The sequence below is a fragment of the Populus alba genome, chromosome 1, assembly GCF_005239225.2.
Source record: "Populus alba chromosome 1, ASM523922v2, whole genome shotgun sequence".
Lineage (NCBI taxonomy): Eukaryota > Viridiplantae > Streptophyta > Magnoliopsida > Malpighiales > Salicaceae > Populus > Populus alba.
Window position 1 is genome coordinate 16,580,301 of NC_133284.1, and position 14,095 is coordinate 16,594,395.

The 14,095-nt window shown below is 32.1% G+C and overlaps 1 protein-coding gene and 1 pseudogene across 1 annotated transcript; one reads left to right on the plus strand and one right to left on the minus strand.

Annotated features, from left to right (window-relative positions):
- Positions 1-359: 359 nt before the first annotated feature.
- LOC118034891 (uncharacterized) lies at positions 360-3,905 on the minus strand (annotated as a pseudogene).
- A 4,217-nt stretch (positions 3,906-8,122) lies between these two features.
- LOC118034888 (uncharacterized) lies at positions 8,123-12,081 on the plus strand. The gene is made up of 2 exons (XM_035040325.2): positions 8,123-8,326; positions 8,587-12,081. The coding sequence occupies exon 2, from the start codon at positions 8,651-8,653 to the stop codon at positions 11,306-11,308; it is 2,658 nt and encodes an 885-aa protein (XP_034896216.1). The 5' UTR covers positions 8,123-8,326; positions 8,587-8,650; the 3' UTR covers positions 11,309-12,081.
- The last annotated feature ends 2,014 nt before the right edge of the window (positions 12,082-14,095 follow it).

Sequence of the window (14,095 nt, forward strand, 5' to 3'; positions counted from 1 at the left end):
AAAGTTTGATTGGGCCCGTGATAACGATAACAAGTAGATCTGTCAACCATTTTAACCTAGACGTGTCTTGGATATTTTCATTGGAATAGCATGGGAATGTCAAAAACAAGTTTTAGAAATAAACTAATAGATTGTTTTTTATATAATTTTCCACAGATATTACTGATTGATGATGTTTCAAAATACAAGTTGTATTAGAAATAAGGTTTATATGGTTGGATAATAGATTAATCACATAGTTCTTGTAATTTAATCCATTTTCTTTAGTCAAGCTGGGTGGTAGCTTGATATGAGAAGTCAAATAATTATAAAAGATTTTTTTTTTTTTTTTGTAAATATAAGAATTTTTAAATGTTTAAGTATCTTTATATAAATAGAGAGCGTAATAAGAGAAAGATTTTTGTTACGGATACATAGCAGTTAAGCCATTGCTGCACTCTATAATTTTGAAGAAGTAGAAAAGAAGAAAAAATATTTTAAGGTACAATACAAATGCATTGAACAAGGGGTTCCACTTTCAAATTTTCAGTGCTTTCTTGATACTCTTGATGGATGACTTGATGAAGCTGTTCCCTGCAGCCCGATCACCATCTCGTCATCGTCACCAGTTACCACGGGCTTTTTCCTGATGCATTCCACTCCCTTTCTCATACCCAAGATCAAAGATGTAGAGGATGGGATACGCCGCAATGTCCTGGCACTCTCAAGCACTCTTTCTCTTTGGCTCTCTATTTCCTTCCCTTCATAACTGTTGCTACTTGCAATTGCTTCACCACCAACACGACCTGGTTCTATCTCAATAATCTCTTCTACCCTTTTTCCTTTATCGTTTCCATGAACACGTGTTGAGCTCCTAGCCTCCTCCTGTGGGAACTTTTGGTTCAGCTTTGTAATAATATCATCAGATGTGTTTGTTTCACAGCCGTTTGAGTTTTGTCGTTCAATCTCTTCTCCAGAATTCTCTAACAGAAATTGCAGCCACCTCTCTACATTTCCCTTTCCGCGTTGCTTTCTGCTCTCTTCATCCTCCTCTATTTCTTGGTCTTGGATAACTGGGAATTGAATTTTTTTTCTCTTTCCTTCTCCTGTTTTCAGTGCCTGAAGCTTATACTCAAATGGAATTTCATTTTCCAGTGCAATGATTGATTTATCGTGCTCTTCTGTCATGATAGTCATTTCAGGTTGTTTGATGTCCTCTTCAATTTCGTCTTGTTTTGCATCTTCGTTTGCAGGCAAGACAGCTTCAGTTGCTTTCTGCTCCTCTAGAAACTCTCTGAGCTCCTTGTGTGAAGGTGTCCTTGTCCTTATTCCTGGTAAGTAAAGTACAGTTTTACTGTCTGCATCTTCAGGTAAGGTATCATCCATTCTTGATCTCTTCCTTCCCTGTTCCCATTCAGGCCTAATTTGTTTCTCAAGCTCGTCTCTTTGTTTGTATTTCTTGTGGAGTTCTTTCTCTGAAGCATCACAGATTGCCTTCTGTGCTTCAAGCCTTGCCATGAGTGCATGTGTTGCAGCCTGGTTCAGTCTCAGTTGTTCCTTATAAACAACACTCCTGCAATAATAGTTTAGAAATGCAACCTTTCAATTACTATACGACAAAAATAGAGAGAACAACCTTTTGTGTTGAGTAAAAAATCTTACTGGTGCATAGCATCACGAATCATCCTCTCTAACATAGTTCTATATGAAGATTGTGCCTCTGCTAGCCGCCTGCACTTTTCTGCCCTTCTCCTACGCTTTATCAATGTCAATTCCAAGTCCTGAATAGTAAGCTTTTCCTCATCATCATTTCTCTTTATTTCATTAACTTCGTCGTCCAAACTCAGTATTTCAGCCTGCATCTTGTGAGCTGCTTCTTTCTGCTTAAGAGAATCTCTGGCCATGACAATTGCTTGATATGGATTTGTGACAAAGTCTGAGTTCTCATTTTCTTTCAGAACACCTGGCTTCATTTTTCTTGAAGCTAAAGCAACACAACCAAAGAACACAATACATTTAACTCATGAAATTCAATTTATAATTACGAATAAAGGAAAGGGAAAATGACGGAAAGATTGTAAAAGAGGAAGAACAGGGGGGCGAAGGAAGAAAAATAAACAGTTATATTTAATATTCCTCTACTAACCTATTGCAGGAGAATGGGGCCTTATCTGCCTGTTGTAATCCAATGATTTCAAAGCCAGTGAAGAATCATATGATTCTCTTCGAGATACAACAACAGCAGCTGGAGCAAGGCCCAGTTTCTCTCTCGATTCAATGAAATGTTGTGGAAAAGAATGTGACTCTACTGTCTGGGAAGCATTTAGTTCCTCACTTTCTCCTCCTGAGAACAAAAATGAAAATGCCCTGTGCCTGCCATAATTTTGGAACCAAATTCATCGTAAAACTTCTATAACGTTGCTCAATTTGAATGCTGGAAAAGGTAGATATCGATATACACCCACCTGAAATCTGAGCTGGAAGAAGCAAAGATGGATAAGAACTGGTTCACAGAGATTCCCAGCTGAAGATCCCACCATGGAACGAGAAACTCCAACTTGTTATGCTTCCTCTTGCACACTTGCCGTTGTAGTATCCTCAGATTTCTTGGAACTGTCAATCCTCCCCCTACAATTCAAATGAGCAAAATCACACATTACAGATGTGTTGTATGTATTTACAGAGAGAGATTGAGAGATATTAGTGATTGGTTATGTACTTGGGCAAGGGAACCAATGATCAATGTCCCAAGCAAGAGGAGAGGCTTTATCAGCTTGAAAATATAGAACATTGCCGTAAGGATCCACTCGAATTACTGCAGGATCAAATCCAGCATTCCTAAAACCCAACACAGTAGCAAATAAATCAGATATCACCTCAATATATCGCCATAGAAATTATGGTATTTTGGTAGGGGTCAGTGCAGAGATGAAGCGGTTACCCTAGGTGATTAAGCTGCCTCCACAAGAGACTGATAAAAACCTTGGGCTTGGCAGTTTGTTTTGCTTTTGGATCAATAACTGGAAACATCTGATCTAATTCCGTTGTTCTCAAAATCTGCAGAGAAAATTATGACCAAAGCCAGCTTTCCATCAAAATAGATGGAATGGAAACCCATACTACTTGAAAAGGAAACTATCATTGTAAATCATTTCATAACATGAGCCAGAAAATGCGTTGCAGTAGCCGAATTGTCGACAGTATTAACTCTTTAAAACCAATTTTATCCAGAAATTCATGATCCATTTTGGTTGTCTAATCTTTTCTTTGATATCGAGTTCTAGCTTCAGCTTTAACATCTCAATTTCTTCCTAAAACCACATCATCTTAGTAGAGTTTCTCACGAGAAACTTAGTGAACCAAAAGAAGAACAAAGAAGCTAAAAGAATTATATTATCTATATTCATAAAGATTTTCTTTATAAATTCTATAACAAGAAAACATAATCAAATAACAGAGGCCCTATCTGTGTACTTCTAGTTAATCCCTGTAAAATTTAACTCATTGAGCGACTTTTCTCCTTCACTACAAACTAAAACAGAAAAAAAAAAATACAAAAACTCATTTTCATCTTCTTCACCATTTTCCAGGAATCCGAACAGACTTGTCAAAAGTGCCATTTTTTTATTTTAAATTACCTCATGTTGCTGCATTGCATATGGAGTGAAAACGAAAGGAGGACCATGGGTATAAGTCCCAACAACACCATGATCTCTACATAGCTTTGCATAGGCTCTTGGGAACCCAAATCCCTCATCGATCTCCATATCTTCTTCCTTGAATGCATAATCGGCTGCCATTGTTGTCTTCTTGAATTTTCTTCTAGCTTTCGAAACAGAAAAATTAGAGTTTCGTGGTTTCGTTGATTAGAAAGGAAGCTAACGGTCAAATTCTTTGTTCAAAAGGAGTATCAGATTTTGGTGGGATTTTGAATTATGGAAGTGCCACGTTGGCAAAATAGACGGTGGGTGTAACGGCTAGAATAGGGTGTTTCCTGCTCGTAGGCAATTATTGTTTTTGCGGTGTATTTTTTAAAAACAATTAATATATTTTTTTAAAATTAATTTTTTATATCTTTTTATTTTTTATATACTCATATCAAAATATATATATATATAGATATATATATTTATTATTTTAATACATTTTTAAATAAAAAAATACATTAAAAAATAATTACTATTACAACATTAAACATCACCTTAATTTATTTTAAAGAAAAAAACACTAGTGAAATATCTAAACAATACCAAGAAAAAAAATCTCACCATATAATTAATTAAAAAATATATATTTTCATCTCACAATAATAATATTTTGGAATGGAAAAGAAAAAATTTAAACCAAGTTGAGCTCTTAATAATGCAAGCTTTGTATTATTAATTTCATGATTTTAGGCTTGTTTAAGGATATAGTTATGATTTTTTTAAAAAGTATTTTTTATGTAAAAATATATTAAATAATATTTTTTTTATAAAAATTATTTTCAAAATAAATATATCAAAACAATTTAAAATATATAAAAAATTAATTTTTAGTAAAATTTTATTTTTAAAACACGTGTATAACCGCGTTTTCCAATTATCTCTTAGTATAGTTAAACTTAATTGGCAATTGATTATGTTTTCATATTTAAGTCTTGTTTCAATTATGAATTTACTAATTACTTGAATCGCCTTTTTAATTGTCATTCTTCTTGCTAATTACTTTTTTAAAACATTAGTATTTGGCTTCAAACTCAATTTCTTGTTCGTCAATTAGAGATTTAATCTGTATTCAAATATATAATCTTGGGAATTTAAAACTTTGTATTCTTGCTCTACAAAAGTGTATGACGTTGCAAGCTCCAAGTGGGGTTTTGCTAGTTGTGCTATCATATAGTTGAAAGGTCAAATTTGCATAAATAATTGGCCCGTACAAAGATGACATCTGCCTCCATAATTTTACTTTACGCTATGCCTTTTCAGGTGTGGAAGAAGTTAAAATACATTAAAAAAAAATATTTTTAATATTAAATATCAAAATAATTTAAAACACTAAAAAATTAATTTAAAATAAAAAATAAAATAATAAAAAAATACAATTAATATAATCACCCCTTCTTCATTATCATTAAAACCCTAATTTAAATCATCTTCTTTGCTAAAAACTACTTACTTCAACTAGCAAAACAACTAAGAGAGCTTTTTGGAAACACGATTATATCCGTGTTTTTTTTAAAAAAAATTTGTTAAAAATTATATATATATATATATATATATATATATATATATATATGTGTGTGTGTATGTATATGTTTTGGATCATTTTGATGCAATGATTTTAAAAATAAATTTTTAAAAAAAATCATTCTGATATATTTAAACATAAAAAATACTTTAAAAAATAATTATAATCACACTTCTAAAAAGACTCATCTTGCTTTAACTTAAACATCCTCTAAAAGAAAAACCTACAACAAAAATTTTCAATGTCAACTATATTATGCACAACCTCATTATAAATCTCCTTAATTAACCTATTTTCAGTAATTAATTTCTCACCTCCTCCTTTTTCTCATCAATTACAAAATCCTATGATTTCCATTTCTCATAATCCTCATCATCCTTCGGTAAATTTTGATCATCGCTCTTAACATTTCAATAGATGAAATGATATAATTTACCCAAAAAGTAATAAGGTAAGGATAAAATAGACTAATCCAAGCCATATTTTGCCACAATCTCTCAAAAGTTTAGGGACAATTTTTTTTTTTTTTGCTCCTAATTTTTATTTAAATTGCACACAAATAAGTCTCTCAAAAACACAAAAATCATGTTTTTGCTTAAAAGAATATATAAATATAAATGTTGTGTTTTAGTATTTTTTTTATAAAAAATATATATTTGCATGTATTTTGAATTTAATAATCAGTTTATTAAATTCATAAAAATTTAGCTAATATTTCAATAACCTCTTAAAATTTTAATTTATGAGAATTAATGATTAATATTCTAGTATAACTAATGGATCTATAAATGAACTGGTATTTAAATATCAAAAATTAACTAAAAAATTTATTAAAATTATTTTAAATATTCATCAATTTTAATTAAAATATCTTCATATTTATTTTTTAAATGGTTTCATTCCATGATATGCTATTTCAATTCTTTATTAATTCAACCTCCCTTTCCTTTGCACACACGTGTCAGGACTTCGTTGATTGATTATTTTTTCTTTTTATATGTTGTAAGATATCTGAAGGGTTTATATTTAAACAAGAGTGAGTAAATGATAAAAATAAACTAGAAATGACTAGACATCTCAATCTTCAATGATTTTAGTCTAGAAGCTATGTGCTCCATCTACATGATGTATTCATGCACACCTTCATGCCATTAAATTTTATAAAATATATTTTTATCATTAAAATATTTATTAATACCTTGTCAAAAGTCTTAAACTGATCTCAAATAACTTTGAGGTATCTTTCATTTTAGTATAATCAAGAATGGATCAATAAATATTTTTTAATATGAGAATTAATAAACATCAAACTCAAGTGATTAGATCGCTTCCAAAGATCATATGATATTTTCTAATTTGAAATGCTCATGGGCTTCAAAGGCTTTATCCTAGAAAGAACACCTATCTTTATAAATATTTATCCATGTAAGTTAATTAAAAAAAATAAATCAACATGTCATTATAATCTTAGATTATAACACTCAAGTGATTTAAATTACTTTATAATGGGATTATCATTTTATTTCTGCAATAATTTTTTAGACTTGTATACAACTAGATATTTCCATCCCTCGCATCCTAATTAATCATTTAAATATAATAATTATCTTGTGGGTTGAATCATTACATTTTTATGATTAATTATAATTAATGTTATTAATTTTATGTAATCTTATAGGTGTAGATTAACTGGTCAAGTTTTGAATTTGCTCTCTAAAAATCACTAGTTCGAGTTTTACAAATCTCAGAGTTACTGAAAACTTATATGATCGTTAAAGTCCGTGTGATTAATCAAGAAACATGCAAGTTAACTTGAACATTAACGTTAATTTGAAAAAAAAGAAGAAGAAATAAGCATGGAATTTTACCAACAAAAACATAATCAAAATTAACAAATATATATGCCCTAGCATTAATATTCAATTAATTAAAAGCAGAAGGCAAAGAACACCTATCTTTAGACATAGCAATCAGATTCCTCAAACACTAAAAAAATGTAGAAAGATCTTTATATAGTCTATCCAAATATTCCGAATCCTTCTTTTATGTCAAAAGAAGATGTGTTACATATTTAATAAAAGTATACAACCTTTCACTATACAACTTTTTTTTAATAAAAAAAACTCATATGATTAATTTGTTATCTTAATATTAAATGAACAAGGGGCCACAAAATTAACATTTTAATTGAAGAATTAAAATGTAATTAACAAATTCTACAAGTTAACATCTTAAAAGCTTTCTTTTTTCCTTATTAATTGAATGGGTACGTTCTTGGATAATTGTAATTTAGCTATGGTCCGAGTCCACTGTTATGTCACCATGTTGGGTCCTAAGGTGTTATTTTCAAGTGTTAGCTGGCTCCTTTCAAGGTAGTTCACAGTTTTAACTCTCTCTCTCTCTTTCTCTTTAATTATATCTCCATGTTTTTTCTTAATATCTCGCACAGTGTGTTTAACTTAGAGATATAATAATTTCTTTTAAAAAAATATATAATATTTTTTAAATATAAATCACATCTTTTAAAACTAAAAATATATATTTTTTATTTAAAAAAAAAACATAAACTACTTTCCGTCTAAAACACACACCCAAGTTTATCTCTATTTATTATATTTATATTTATATTATTTTATTATATATATATTTTTTAATATAAACTTAAATTTTTGTATTATTTTCAAGTTTTATTTAACATTGCAGTGTAATTATATTTTTTAAAATTTTAAATTAATTTTTATGTTTTTAATTGTTTTGATGAATTGATGTGAAAAATAAATTTTAAAAATAAAAATTTATTATTTTAATATATTTAAAATAATAATTAAAAAGCGATACAAGTTACACGCGAATCACGGAAGGGTGGAAATATTAATTATATATCTCAACAAATTGTTAAGACAAAAAAATATTAACCATCGATTGACTTTCCACCAAAAACCACCACGACCCATAGTGCTGCTTTAACTTGACTTCAACTTCACTTCTCTCTTTCCCTCGACCTCGAGAAATCAAGATCCTGTTTCTTTCACCAACAACTGGGATTCTGCTTAAGTAGACATTTATACTTACCTTTGCAAGAAAAGGCCGCGAACCAAATCTTAATCCTTGCTTTCAGGTCAGTAATTTCCTTCAACAATCAGATTCAGTGATCCAGACAGTTTTTTTTTTTTTCTTTTTTTCACCAAAAATAAACTTGAAATCGTATACCTGCATTCCCCTTGTTGCTTTTGATGTTTCAATGTATCTCCAAACCTTTTTTTTTTTTTTTTTCTTTTTTTGCTGAGCTATGTAATATATAATATTGAAGCTTTGTGGGCTGAGTGCCAAAACTGCTATTTTTATTTACTCCCACTATTTTTGTGTTTTGAGCATCAGGGATATTCAAGTTCTGTGCTTTGGACCCAATTGTGTAGTTGGGTTTACCAGAAGAGTTGTGATCATGAAGAATACTGCATATGTTGTTGTTCTTGTTTGGAGTTTCTGTTGGTTGCCGCTGATATTTGGTTTCACAAATTCATACACCATAGGTACAACTGCTGTGTTTGAGTCTACAATTAGTGAATCTACTGTGAACTATAATTATGATAGAATTGATGAAGTGAAGAAACATTGTGCTCCTTTTCTAGCTTCTGCTTCTGATTTGAAACATGAAGTTGATAGAGTGTATAATATTGAAGATCTTTATTTCGTTAACGGGGATTGGAGGCAGGAGGTGGGTCAATCCCCACTACTGCCATATATTGATCCAGGCATTCAAAAAAGTAATTTTTCTGATTTCAAGACCCCACTGAACTTAGCTTCTTTCTGGATCATGGATGTTGATCGTTCCCATCGATCGAAAAAATCAGTTAGTGTGAATGGGCTCTTGGTTATGGGCACTACCCTAGATTCATTCAGGGACAAACCCTATCATGGTAGCCCTCACTTTCAGATGTGGTCTGGTCACACACAGCTTTCCATTTCATTTCAAGGGATATATACAGAGTCTAAGAAGAATGGGGGTGAAAGAGTGATGTGTTTGTTGGGGAGCACAATGTTGCCTTCCAGAGAGTCCGACTCGAGCAATCCATGGGAATGGGCAAAAGCTAATTATAACCAGCCACCTCTTCTGCAAGATGATCAGATTCTGCTTGTTCTTCATTATCCAATGAGTTTTACATTGACAAGTAGAGTGATCCAGGGGGAGATGAAGAGTTTAAACTCCAAGTCAAATCTTAAGTACTTTGATGAAGTTCGCATTTTCTCTCAACTGGGGCAGTCAGTGAAATACGAGTTTGGCTCTGAAAGCTTGGTTTCCAAATCGTGTGCTCCATATCCCTATCATGATAGCTTTGTGAATGGTGGCATTGATATCTATAAAGGAACTGGATTTTGTGAAATTCTGGGGATAATTACTGGAGAAGGAGCTGGGCCTTTCACCATTGTGCCAAATTGGAGATGCAATGGTGCAGATGCTTATTGCAGTAAATTGGGTCCATTTGTTTCAGACAAGGATATCAAGGCCACAGATGGGAGCTTTAAAGGCGTCAAGCTTGCTATGGAGAATGTTAAATGTGAGCAAAAAGCTGCTCCAGGAAATGCAAGTTCTGCAAGAGTTGCTGCTGTCTTTCGAGCCATTCCTCCACTAGAGAATCAGTATGCTGTGGCAATGAGATCCGGGCTGAGCAACATGACTGTTGTGGCTGAGGGAATCTGGAAATCTTCGACTGGGCAGCTTTGCATGGTCGGTTGCCTTGGATCAGTTGACTCAGATGGAAGTACCTGTGATTCACGAATCTGTTTGTACATTCCTTTGTCATTTTCCATAAAGCAACGGAGCATAATTTTTGGGAGTTTCTCCAGCACCAGTAGAAGTAAGGACTCATACTTCCCTTTATCATTTGAAAAACTAGTGCAGCCGACAGAGTTGTGGAATTATTTTAGGAATTCCCAACCATATTACAGTTACTCAAAAATAGAACAAGCTGGTGTTATCCTGGAAAAAAATGAGCCCTTCAGTTTTCAGACTGTTGTAAAAAAATCATTGCTGCATTTCCCGAAAGTAGAGGACACGGAGACACTAAGAACTGGTCTTTCTCTTCTTGCAGAGGATCTTACCCTCCATAGTTCTGCCTTTCCTGATCCACTCCCTCGTTCACAGCCAAAAATACCAACTCATTTTCAGATTGAAGTTCTCTCTCTTGGCCCCATGTTTGGGCGATTCTGGAATGGTTCGTATGGAGATGAGGAAACTCTTTACCCTAATGAATCTCAGTATACCCAAAAACAACTTCTTATGAATGTATCAGCTCAGATTATGCTTGATGGAGAAGCTTATAGCAATTTTTCTGTGCTTTTTCTGGAAGGCCTGTATGATACTCTTGTTGGGAAGATGTATCTAGCTGGTTGCAGGGATGTCCGGGCCTCATGGAATATCTTATTTGAAAGCAAGGATCTTGAGGCGGGTTTGGATTGTTTAATTGAAGCAACGGTGTCTTATCCACCTACCGCAGCTCGGTGGCTGGTCAACCCAACAGCTAGGATTTCCATTTCAAGCCAACGGAGTGAAGATGATCCCCTCTATTTTAGCACGGTTAAGCTCCAAACTCTTCCTGTTATGTATAGGAGGCAGAGGGAAGACATTCTATCTCGCAGGGGGGTTGAGGGGATCCTCCGGATTTTGACTCTTTCATTTGCAATAGCTTGTATTTCAGGCCAACTATTCTACATCAATCATGAAGTGGATTCTGTTCCGTTCATGTCTCTGGTTATGCTTGGTGTCCAAGCTCTTGGATATAGCCTTCCGCTAATCACTGGTGCAGAAGCTCTCTTTAAGAGGAAGTCATCAGAATCTTATGAAAATTCATCTTCTTATCTTGAGAAGAATCAGTGGCTCAATGTGATTGATTACGTGGTGAAACTTCTTGTTATGGTTGCATTTCTTGTAACTCTAAGGCTTTGTCAGAAGGTGTGGAAATCTCGTGTCAGATTACTTTCAAGAAGCCCCCGTGAACCGCATCGCGTCCCAAGTGAGAAATGGGTATTTCTTACTACCTCAACCATACATGTGATTGGGTATGTAATTGTGCTCATCATTCATTCTGCAAAAACCAGCTAGATACCTGTTCAAATGGTGGAATACCTCGATTCATCAGGCCGTTCCCACACGATCCGGGAATGGGAAACCAAACTAGAGGAGTATGTGGGTCTTGCTCAGGATTTCTTCTTGCTTCCACAAGTAATAGGTAATATTATTTGGCAAATCAATTGCAAGCCACTGAGGAAACTTTACTTTATTGGGATCACAGTTGTCAGACTTCTCCCTCATTTCTATGATTACATAAAGTCGCCTGTTCGCAATCCTTACTTCGCCGAGGAATACGAGTTTGTGAACCCGAATATGGATTTCTACTCCAAGTTTGGGGATGTTGCCATACCTGCCACTGCGATTTTTCTTGCAGTTGCAGTCTATATTCAGCAGAAGTGGAATTATGAGAAGCTAAGCCAAACTCTCACTATTGGGCGGCGAAGGCTACTTCCTTTGGGGTCCAGAGCCTATGAGAGGTTGCCTTCAAAGTCAGTTGAGGCTGAACTTGCTTCTGGTGTCAATGGAAATACCAAATTGGAGACAGAACATGAAGAAGAAGAAGAATAATATGCCAAAGCCTTTCATAGATAACTAACAGAGAGTTTCTATAAACTTCATCAACAGTAGCTGCTATTATTCAAGGCTTATCATCATGTGACCAGAGCCTTGTTTTGTTTTGATTTATTTTATATTGAACTTTGTTTTCTTTTTGTCAAATGGTTACTCGTTTTTGGCTTTCCTGCTAGTTTATGAGATATCAGAATAGTCGGTCTCTGTTTCCATAATGTCAAGAGTCTTAGTAAGCTTTGATCTTGAATTTGAGCTGACAGGACTCGTGAAATTTTTCCTGGTAGTTCTATATATATATATATATATTAAATCATTTTAAAAAACAAATTCCAAACAATACCAAAATTTCACCAAATTCTTTGCGTATTAATATCAGTCATCAATCTGAGCCTATTGAGTGGCCCACCATCAAGTATTTGATTCAACGACCTTGCTCGGTACGGATTAAATTTAATAACATCATTTCACAACAATGTTAAATGTAAAATTGGAGATAGGAAGACAATTTCCATGAAAAATCTTTGATTGGTACGTTGGTCGTATGAATTCTAGATGAGAATTCGGGATTTTTATTTTTGTATTTAAAAAGTATTTTTTTTAATAATTAATTTTTTTATTTTAAATTAATAATTTTTAAATCATTTTGATGATATGTTAATTTTAAAATTAATTTTTTAAAAAAAAAAAAAATATTATTTTAATATATTTTTAAATAAAAAATAATTTAAAAAATAACTATAAATAAGTTTCTAAACAGCCCAAAACGCCCATTGATTCCACGCTTTAAGAAATGGCGGTAACAGTCAAAATCAGGTGTTGGAAATTGAAAGTCATTAACTTTGCCGGTGGCCCAAATGGATAACTTTCATTATATATATATAATTCTAAAATGTTTTATATATATTATCTATATACTAATATTATCTTGCACACATCAATCAATTCAAACTATTTTTTTTATTATTTAAACCAACATAAAAGAAATTTAAGCCTTCAAAGTTATAGGATGAGAATTCAAAAAATAATAAACAAGTTATTTGGATTGGTGTTTCATGTAATGATTTGTAATATCATCTATTATTTTATATGATAATAATATTAGTTATTTTTAAAATAATTTTTACTCGAAAATATATTAATATAATAATTTAAAAAAATTATTTTTAATATCAACATATTAAAAAAAAAAAAAAAATTAAATGAATAATCAAAACAGTGTCTCTATTGTAAAAACAAACAAGGTTATAGTGTTTTTTTTCTTTGTTTCTGCAAGCAAATTTGTGTTATGTTGAGAAGCGAGAACAGCTCAAAGTGGAAGCTTCACAATATTCTCAGTCTCTAATTTGTATTAAAAAATATTTGAATTTTTGCTGCTAAAAGATTGATTTTACACTTCAATGTATCAATTATATTTATTGCATAAACTTCGACTAAAGAGATAAATTTACAAGCATACTTAATTTATTTTTATTTTTCCTAATCTTAAGATACATATATCAGCCTAGGAAAATTATACATAACACTAATTTTCTTAGAGGTTTTACGATGTACTAGACACATAACACTATTTATTACAATAGTATTATATTTTTTTTAGCCCTTAATTATTTTATCTTTTGTTTTAGCTTTGGGGTAGGATGGTCTTTTTATCATAACATAAATGTCTTTTTAGCATTGTGTGGGGTTATTTTTGTAATTGAATTTTTAAATGCATAATAAAATTACTAATGTAACCTTTTAATAAAATAATGCAATGCCTTCTCAACAAGGGCATTTTTATATTTTCAAAATTTATATAACAATTGAAGTACTACATTACATTTACAATTAGAATTTTTTAGCCTTGACTTCAAGGATTTGGTTATTTCACCATGTTTTGTTTGTCAATATTGTTTGGTTCTAAGGGTATTTTTGGTTTTTGTAAAAAAAAAATCCTGAAAAAGCTGCTAACGCGTCGACCACTACGCCACCTTTTGGTGGTGTGCGTATCTGGCTTTGATGGTTGTAACCATGATTCCACAACATAATTTGATTCATCTTGGATTTTTTTTATATATATATATAAATGGTGCGTGTATGGTGGTTCGATGTAATTTTACATAAAATTGCTTTATTTATTTATTTTCCTTTTCTTTCTTTCTCGGATTGCATATTGACCATGCAAAAATTCATATCAACCTTTCAATTTTTTTCTTATTCATTAACTCTTCTCTTATTTGGAATTGTTTTATTTACATTAATTGTTTC

What these genes read in the sequence shown, in the direction of transcription:
- LOC118034888 (XM_035040325.2), top strand. Translation starts at nt 8,651, where the DNA reads ATGAAGAATACTGCATATGTTGTTGTTCTTGTTTGGAGTTTCTGTTGG.